Below are 10,531 nucleotides of genomic sequence, written 5' to 3'. Positions count from 1 at the left end.
TAAAACAATGTTGTAGAGGGCGAAAAGGTGTGGCCCGGTATTAAAGGGGTTGCAACCCATATGGCCATCCCCTGACCTCACCAGAGAGACAAGGGGTTAACTGGACTGCGGTCTAGGGATGCGGTTTGCACCTTGTTATACCTTGAAAATGTATGTTCCCCTGTTCCCATGTTTTCATTATAAGCATGTATTTTAATATTTTAAAGTGCATTTCTGTATCTCCAGTTAGGGAGGTCGCAGAGAGTTCATATTTGGTCAATATGTGGAGTCACTGCAGGCATTAAAAACTGGCAAAGGTCGACCCACTGAGTCCACCAGAATGGCACTTATTAATATGTGTAGATATTAAAGTGTATATGTATTTTATTTTTGGATCTGTTCTGAAAATGCAGACGCCATTTGCTAGGCTAATAGGCTACTCAGCCATCTGGCCTTCATGACCTAAGCACGGTGATCAAAAAGTAACTGCCTTGATTGTTACCCAATGTCTAGGGATTAAGAATTAGTCAATCAACAAACTCTGTTACCTGAGGGCATGGATTAGTCTGTTAGTCTCCACGTTAGATAATTGTTCACCAATAGGCTGTGTTCAATGTTAAGAATAGGGTTGCACAGGTATATAAACTGTGTCAACCCTACAGTTTTTAGTTGAGCTTCTGATACCATCTTGAATGTCACTGGATTGCTGGAGTTGTCTGGAGTTATGCTTCTGATTCCATTTTGAATGTCACTGGACTGTTGGAGAGTTGCTATTGGATACTTCTCCATCCCCCAACTCTGAGTAAGTGTTACCCTCTTGTCTGTTAATTGTACTATATTGCTGTGTTCACCTTATTTAAGGAATAAATTATATTTTATTATATCTTAAGCCTCGTTCAGTTCAACCCAGATATTTGGTGTTCATTATATCTTGTCATAAGCTACCGTGACAAGCTCTATAATTAACTGGTGGCAGCGGTAGGATTGAACTGGACCTGTGTTACAGTATACTGCGGGATACTGTAACATAGTAGGAACTTGATGGTAATTGCAAGTTCCTGGGACTAAAGATATTGAACACACAGTAGTGCAACAGTTAACACAAGTTGTAACACCACCTCACTGCTGTGAACCATGAGTGAGGCTGAAGGCTCATCCAACATGTGGACCCGAGTTCAGCTGAAGGACAAGTGCCGTGAATATGGACTGCCCTATGAGAACCAGGAGGTTGCAGACATGGTTGACGCAATCGGTGACTATGAAACCCGGCTTGCAGAGCCTCAGGATACGGCTCAGCTTGCCCTTTTACAGCCACCCGGAGATCAGGGAAGGAACCCAGTGCCGGGGCGGCGGAATCTCGGGGAGGGAACGAGTGCACCTCCCGGGAGCAGTGCAACAGGAGGGGTACTGGTTGCTGCGGCTACCAGTCCGTTCACCCCTGAAATGTTGGCACTGATTACTGCGTGGGGAGACAGAGGGACACCGGAGGAGCGGCTGCAGTTTATCACTATGGCAGTGAACATACCCACTTATTGCCCCCCTGTCCAACCCAACAACGATGAACTTAAGCTGGACCAGCACAGTCTCACCAAGTTCGTGGAAGGCACTGACCAGATTGACAGTTTCTTAAAAAACTTTGAAACGCAGTGCCGGCGGTACAAAGTGCTTCCTCAGCATAGGGCTGCACGTTTGGACCCCTTACTGTCCGGCTTGGCTAAGCAGACGATGATGGCGCTTCCAGATGAGTATGCTGATGACTACGAACACCTGAAAGAACTGTTATTGTTTCAGTACGGTTTTACCCCTGAAGCCTACCGGGGTAAATTCTGGCAGGAAGAGAGGCAGCCCCAGGAGTCCTATGTTACCTATGTGACCCACATGGCTTTATACAGGATACGCTGGGTGGAGGGCTATGAGGCACGGACTTACCAACGCCTGCTGGACCTCATCTTTCAGGAGCAGCTCATGGAGCAGTGCCCACCGGCGGTGGGGGCTTGGGTGTACGACAAGAAGCCCAAGACTTACCAGGAGGCGGCGAGGCTTGCAGATGACTATGTGGCCAGCCGAGCCCTGATGACCGCCAAAACAGTAGCCAAGGCGGCGGTGGCGGCGGCACCGGCTAAAAGGTCTGCCAATACCCCCCAATGGACTCAGAGGCCGCCTGCGGGCAGCAGTCCACCAAAGGCGGGGGAGCTCCGGCGCGAGCGCCGGTGCTACAACTGCAACGCCCTGGTCACATCAGACCAGATTGCTCGGAACCCCTGCATTTCGGCGGACCCCATCGGGTGCAACGCACCCCAGCTGCGAAGCCGGTAGCCCGCATGCGGGTGGCTTCCACCAAAGACTCCGGACCGGTCATGGAACCAACTCCCAGCGAGACTTCCCATGCAACCCCTGTCCCGGTTTCATCGGTGCCTACAGCCAGGAGCGGAGGACAGATCAGCGCGGACCTGCAGCAGACGGACGGCCGGAGCAGACATCTCACCGCGGTCACAGTCGGTGACCGGCAAGCAGTCGGCTTGCTGGATTCAGGAGCTGCAGTGACCCTGGTCCGACCTGATATGGTCCGGCCAGAGAATTGCTCCCAGGTCCTGGGATGCAGATCACTGTGGCCGACGGTGAGCCACGTTTCTTGCAAGTGGCCAGAATCTTTTTGGATTGGGGGGAGGGCCAGGGTGTGCGAGAGGTGGGGGTTTTACCCGGTTTGGATGCTGAGGTTCTTCTTGGCAACGATCTGGGACCGATGACCTGCACCTACGACTGGGTGGCCAAGCCCGCTGCAGTGGCGGCGGTTACCCGGAGCCAAACCGCGGCAATGGCGGCGGCGCCAGTCCCCCAGCCTTTGGGACCAACGTTAGCGGAGGGCGTAGAGGAGCCCGGGGAGGTAAGCCAGGATCAGTTGCAACCACAGACTGACTTACGGTTTCCCCTCACCCTTCCCCATTCTCCAGACAATGACATGACTGGGGGGTGGCCAGAATTAGGAGCCCAGTTTAGGGAGGCAGTGAAGACAGACCCTACCCTGGCCGGCGTGAGACTTCGGGCGTCCGAATCTCAGGCAGGGGAAGGCATTGAGCACTGCCTATGGCATAAGGGACTCCTGTACAGAGAAGAAGGAAACCCAGGGATAGAGGAGGGGGTGACCGGTAAGCGACAGCTAGTAGTGCCCCAGGGGTACCGACAGCAACTGTTACGGGTAGCTCACTCTATTCCGTTAGCGGGACATCAGGGGGTCAACAGAACGCGAGCCCGGTTATTACAGCGTTACTACTGGCCGGGGGCATCTCGGGATATGGGCAATTTTTGCCGCTCTTGTGATGCCTGCCAGTGAGTGGGTAAGGCAGGCGACCGTGTGAAGGCACCCCTGAAACCCCTACCGATAATAGGGGAACCCTTCCAGAAAGTAGCGATGGACCTTGTAGGACCCCTTATGATTCCTAGCAGGTCAGGGAAGCGCTACATCCTCACGGTGGTGGATTTTGCCACCCGGTACCCTGAGGCGGTAGCGCTTGGCACCATAGATGCCAAGACAGTGGCAGCAGCTTTGCTGAACATTTTTTCTAGGGTAGGTTTCCCTAGTGAGGTCCTAACCGATCAGGGGTCGCAGTTCATGAGTGAACTGTTACATTGTCTCTGGGATGCATGCGGTGTACAGCACCGGCGCACTACCCCATACCATCCCCAGACAAACGGATTATGTGAAAGGTTTAAAGGTACCCTGAAGCAGATGCTTCGGACCTTTATAGAGGCGGAGGGGAAAGACTGGGAGATTCATTTACAGCACTTGCTGTTTGCCTACCGAGAGGTACCGCAGGAATCTACAGGCTTCTCCCCCTTCGAGCTACTATATGGCCGCAGGGTACGTGGACCTCTGGACCTATTCCGTGAGGGATGGGAAGGCTGGTGCTACTGATGCTTCAGTGATCCAGTATGTAGTAGATCTCCGAGACCGGTTAGAGATGCTCATGGGGGTGGCCCAGGACCACCTCAGGACTGCTCAGACCAAGCAGAAGCTTGAGATCTGGGTAGTTTGGACCCGCTGGACCCAACGGAACCGGATATTTTAATATGTTTGTATTCTACCTTTAATACTGTATCCCAAGGCAGGGATAAAAACCAGAGGAAATTCCTTTGCACAAAGGGAAGCAGATGGTCAGGGAGGCGACCCAATGTCTAGAGACTAAGAACTGTTCAAAGGGTTTTGCCACCTTCACTGTTTACCTGAAGGCGGAGACGCCTCAAACTAGAGTGGTCTGTGAGTGTCATATTTTACACCTACAAACAAGGGGCATCCTGCCAGATATTCCTTTTGGCAGACTGGCCGGCGTCCCTGATGCAAATGTGGGGCTACAGAAATGAGACCCTTAGGGTCCTAGTGCGCATGGGCTAACTAGCTGGGGGGCATGGGTTAAAATGTGTTCCCACGTTAAAGATTGGATACAGATAATTGCTATCCAATAACCTGTACTAAATGTTAGGAATAGGGTTACAAAGATATATAAACTGTGGTCAACCCTATATCCATTGTCTTCAAATACCATCTTGATTGTTACCTGATTGCTGGAGAATTGCTATCTGATACTTCTCATTCCCCATCCCCCAAGTAAGTGTTACTTCTTGCCTGTTACTGTACTTTATTGCTGTGTTCACCTATTTAAGGAATAAATATACTTTATTATATCTAAGCCGCGTTCAGTTCAACCCAGTTATTTGGTGTTTATTATATCTTGTCATAAGTTACCGTGACAATGGTCAGGCTAATCCAAACAAAGTTTAGACAATTTGACCATGTGGGAGACTGAGATCAGATGAGATGATTTCAAATAAAAGGAGTATAAGTAAAACCTTCATTGAGCCCATTAGGGCTCCTGGTTTTGAGCTTGTAAATCCATTCGGCTTCAATACGCAGCAACATCTGGTCTATGTTACCACCTCTCGCAGGACATATGAGTTGGTATATACCCATAAATGTTAGGCTATTTATATCTCCATTGTGAAATTGTGTAACATGTCTTGCAACTAGGGTTTCAGTAGAGTGCTTGACAGAGTTGACATGTTCAAGTATACGTCTACATAGCTGTCTAGTAGATTTACCTACATACCTCTTCCCACAGTTGCAAGAAATGAGGTATACAGGCATACCCCGGTTTAAGGACACTCACTTTAAGTACACTCGCGAGTAAGTACATATCGTTCAGTAGGCAAACGGCAGCTCACGCATGCGCCTGTCAGCACGTCCTGAACAGCAATACCGTCTCCCAACCTGCACCGAAGCTGTGCGCAAGCGGGGAGAGTATAGAGCCTGTTACACATGTATTATTTACATCAGTTAAGCACGTATATGACAATTGTAGTACAGTACATGCATCTGTAAGTGGGAAAAGGTAGTGCTTCACTTTAAGTACATTTTCGCTTTACATACATGCTCCGGTCCCATTGCGTACGTTAATGCGGGGTATGCCTGTATCACATTAGTAGTCCTGCAGTTGATAAAACTATCCACAGTGAAATGCTGCGTATTGTCATGATTCGCGAAGGTCTTAGTAATGATGTCATGCTTGCACGCCTTACAGCCTTGCAGCGATACATGCCCTAAATGGGACTCAGCCAAGTCTCTGCCCTTGCCCGCTGATGGTGACTAGGAACATGTGTGTCCCGCAAATTCTTTGATCGCTTGCTGGTAATAGTTGGTCTTGGGCCAATGACGAAAGGCAGATCCACAAGGATGTTGATCCAGGGAGAAATCTGATTGCCATTATTGGAGTCCGGAAATAAATATATGTTTTCCACTTATGAGACATACGATAATTTCATTTTTTTTGTTTGCCTTCATCCGAATCAAAATACTGCAAATACAAATATAGGATAAGTATCTTGTCTAAATTTAACATAGCTCTAACTATATGGACTTAGGTCTTTTTCACTTAATCTATTATGTTACTGTGCAATAGGTGCTTTACTGCTGTAATTCTGTTTCATCACACATTCTTAAATGTACATTTACAGCACCAACATGAAAACAAGGACCACATTATTCCACATGTATTTTAAAGCGCCCTCTACAAATACTATACTATAACACAAAATGAACAATTTCCAAAATGGGTTTAATAAAGGTTTTTTTTTATTGATTACAAGTATATAAAAGGTATCACGGTAGCCCCATCTATCAGGTTATTAAGTGCTTGAAACAGCATAAAAGTTTTTTTTCCTTAATTTTAAAACATCTGACAGTCACAAGATTTCATGCCAGAATAAAAAATAGCATAAACCACATTTCAGTTGTATATCTCTACTTAAAATAGATTTGTCAATGTTGTAAGGTTTAAAAGCAGTGAAAACCTTATATGTATGTCAACTTTGCAAACTGTAATATTTTCAATAGGATCATTTTTAAATCACTTGTCAACAAAAACAGTGGAACCAACAGCAAACGTCAGTACAGGAACAATTTTAAAGATTAACATCCCAAAAATAGAACAGAATTGCTAAACGAAGAAATCACAGAATACAACCGACATGTCAAAAACAATTTAAATAATTTTAAATATTTTGTTGTTGTGGTTTACTTACTACAAATGCCTTATACAATATCTGAACATAAGTCCCCGTTGGAGAAATGTAACAAAATGGGAATGATAGTGATAGCAATAAAGTGGCAGAAATTCACCAAACAAGTGTTGAACTACAGTCTAAGAGGTAGATTACTTTTTAAACTGATAAAATAGGGATGTATTAATGAAACTATTCATATTTAACTAACTGAAGCATTAACTCTGAAGGGTACAGTAACAAAAAGGAGAAACTAAATATTTGTAAAAACATGTGAATTAACAGGCCAAACCAATCACTTTCAGCTAACCTACAGCACTAAGAGAAACTGAGGTGTGCAACATTTCAGTAATCTTATCTTAATTACGAGACACAAATGTTTTACGAAGACCATAATTTGGCCTGTCTTATAAAATGGTATTTAAAATTAAAAAAATAATAATCCTAGTGACTGTTAGAGATCTTCAGAATACAGCTCCATGTGAATATAAAAATGGGAAACTGGGATTTGGTAAAAACAGACACAAAAATGCAATAGTTTCCGGTTTGGTTGCTAGTGCAGGAAATCTCAAAAAGTTCAAAAATCTAATTGGAAAAGTTGTTTCGGTCTCAATTGCAGGATTCGTAGAAAAGCAAGGCTTGAACTGATTTGGTACTACATGACCAAAGTACTTGTGTCAAATGCAGCAATATATTTGCAAACCCTGAATTGCCAACATTTTAAAATTTTATTTTAAATAAAAACATACAGGGGACACAATTTAATATCACATTTCCCTGCATAACAGTTACATTTGACGCCATGTACAATTGAATGAAAGTTATTTTACTCATGGCATAGGATATCCTTCAGTCCAATTTTTAGCATCCTTTTGGAATGAACCATCTTGATCCTAGCATACCAAACGCAGATGAGGAAACTTAAAAAGGTGTAACAAGTTTTCAACCAGAAGACAGCGAGGATTGGCGGTATGTCAGTTGCAGCTTGATTTGCATTTTCTTGTTTGTTCTTGTAGTGCTTATTTTAGCTTCAACATGCAACAGCTATTCCAGGATTTACAGATCATACACAAGGATGTGTACTCTAAAGTAGGCTCCTGAAATAAGGAAAAAACATTAGTATATGTTAATAAACTGGGGGTGATACATGAGGGGCCAGTGGCATCTCAAGTTCTAGCATTATTGAAAGTAAAATTCACTAAGGTGGAAAAACTTGGCCTTGTGCATTAAATATTAAAAATGGTACAGAAAGTATTACAATTTAAAATGTTTAAAAAAAAAAAAAAAAAAAAAGAAATAAAAGTGTTGAGGGAGCTGTTTTGGAGGTTAGTGGCTCCTCCCACCCAGGGTTTGAAGCTCGCCCCTCCCCACTTTCCAAGTAAGCCGGTTTTCTTTTCATGCAGCTGGGTGTGACAGGTTCAATGCCAGGACCATCCTGCCTCGAATTATAGCGGTTAATATGGATTTTAATCAGTTAGTGTTAGGACCTGCGAACTGGTCATGCCTTGAAAGTGGCTCGCAGGCTTATACACTTTGGCCAAAGGGTTAATTAAATGACCCTATTTCAAGAGATATATAGGTATTTCACTGTGTATTTTTGGCACATTGGCTGCTGCTTTGGACTTTTGTTTCTTGTTTTATATAATTAGCCACACTCAGTAGCACTCCTTTTGACACATACATACATACATACAGTATATATATATATATATATATATATATATATATATATATATATATTTATTTTGTGGTAATTTTGGGGGGTTTCTGAAAGCTTGCTGGGTATCTGTGTTTGCACAACATACATCACAGGCAGCTCAGCACAATCAGGCAGGTACAGCTGGTAAGTGTGCCCAGCAATTCCTACCAGCATTGAGAAACAATTCCAAAATGAAACAAGGCATCATTTACTTAAGTCACTACTGCACACTTATTTAATGTGTTCAGCACAATATAGTCTGTAAGCTTATGATGAGAAATCTATTTACTCTTCGCCAAATCAGGTGAGTTAAAAAAAAAAAATATTTAAAAAAAATGTAGATAGCTATTTTATGCTAACTGAAAGGGGAAGAAGATATTCCCACTATTGAGAGCTATTTTATGTGCATTACAAAGTTTCAATAAACAAAAGGAAACAAATATGTTTCTGGACACATGTATGTGAAATGTGACATTACTTCGCATAATACAATCTAGTTAAAATAAAAAAAAGAATAATGACTTCTTTAAACATTTTTCACCGCACAATATTGATTCTCTATTTGTATTTTTTCTGCATAAACAAATTTTTTTTTGGGGGGGGGGACGACGACTATGTAGCTCTGATCGAGTTTGATTCAAACTACATGTGGTATGTTTGGCGAGATTTACTACTATCTGAGATCTGTACACTGGACAATATCCTGTCTAGTGACTAGCAGCCAATATCGACATAAAAGTAAATATATTCATAACATTCAATGTAAAATATGCTAGGACTACCTCATGGCTCCAGTTTTCATTGATTTTATAGGTCTTCTGTGCTCTCATTTATAATATTGCATGTAATAAACTTATTTTTTAAATACTTATTTATGTGCCTTTTTTTAGGAAGGTTTTCAATGCTCTTTAAGGCTACGCTTATAGTGCCGGCGACGGTCAGGCGACGGTCGCTGGAAAATCAAATAGAGATGACTTTCAGTGATCGCGACCAATCCGTTGCGTCGCGCTTAATATAAGCGCACGCAACGGCGGCAATGCATTTGTTTTGCTGCGACATTGCGTCGCCGTCTCTATAAGTGCAGCCTATGGGTGTGTCTTCTGTTTTGCTTTAACACTTTGATTATTTACCTAAACTAAATCTGAAGTAGTCCAAGTTACATTTCATAACTAAATGAAAATTGAAAGTTTTTTTTGAAGAGAATACATCTCCAAATCAATTACAGCTCAACCCTGTAATCTCGCGAATCCGCAATAACACTATTTGAGCGTGGATCCCAATAATATGCAGATCTCCTACCATGCCATTTTATAGCCTCTCCTTTGCCTTGCTGGGGTGACCAGGGCTTGCCATGTGCCAGAGAGCCTTGCTGCCTGTGCCCCCCTCCCTCCGGCGTCAAATGATGTCGTGGGGTCATGTGACGTTACGTTACCATGGCAACACGACATCACGTGAACCCACAGCGTCATTTGCCGCCAGTTACCATGGTGACGCGCCGCTCTTACGCGCTCTGTTCAGGGGATCTCTGTCAGTCTGGTCCTAACACCCACTGTGCTGCCAGAGAGCCAGGAAAAGCCTCGGGATTTAACCCCTCCAGTTCTATTTTTAACACTCACCCCCCGCCCAGACACATACACCCCTCTCCCACACCCACACCCACCCCTCTCCCACACCCACACCCACCCCTCTCCCACACACACACACACACACACACCCCTCTCCCACACACACCCACACACCCCTCTCCCACACACATACACACACCCACCCCTTTCCCACACACATACACACACACACCCCTTTCCCACACACATACACACACACACCTCTCCCACACACACACACACACACACACACACACACACACACACACACACACACACACCTCTCCCACACACACACACACACCTCTCCCACACACACACACACCTCTCCCACACACACACACCCCCACCTCTCCCACACACACACACCCCCCTCTCCCACACACCCCCCTCACACACACACCCCCCCCTCACCCCCCCCCCCCCCCCACACACACACACACACCCACCCCTCTCCCACACACACACACCCACACCTCTCCCACACACACACACCCACACCCACCCCTCTCCCACACACACACACCCACACCCACCCCTCTCCCACACACACACACCCACACCCACCCCTCTCCCACACACACACCCACCCCTCTCCCACACACACACCCACCCCTCTCCCACACACACACCCACCCCTCTCCCACACACACACCCACCCCTCTCCCACACACACACCCCTCTCCCACACACACAC

At 45.2% G+C, this 10,531-nt stretch overlaps 1 protein-coding gene across 6 annotated transcripts in view; it reads right to left on the bottom strand.

Annotated features, from left to right (window-relative positions):
• Positions 1-6,081: 6,081 nt before the first annotated feature.
• Positions 6,082-10,531, bottom strand: part of PRDM2 (PR/SET domain 2) — a 113,061-nt gene continuing 108,611 nt past the window's right edge. For all 6 annotated transcript variants that reach the window (XM_075605061.1, XM_075605060.1, XM_075605066.1 and 3 more), the window contains one exon: positions 6,082-7,628. In XM_075605061.1, the coding sequence (XP_075461176.1) occupies positions 7,616-7,628 (13 nt within the window). In that variant the 3' untranslated portion in view covers positions 6,082-7,615. The remainder of the gene's footprint in view (positions 7,629-10,531) is intronic.

Source organism: Ascaphus truei, chromosome 6, assembly GCF_040206685.1.
Source record: "Ascaphus truei isolate aAscTru1 chromosome 6, aAscTru1.hap1, whole genome shotgun sequence".
Lineage (NCBI taxonomy): Eukaryota > Metazoa > Chordata > Amphibia > Anura > Ascaphidae > Ascaphus > Ascaphus truei.
The sequence above is the reverse complement of the archived record's forward strand: the minus strand, read 5'-3'. Positions and strand labels throughout refer to the sequence as shown.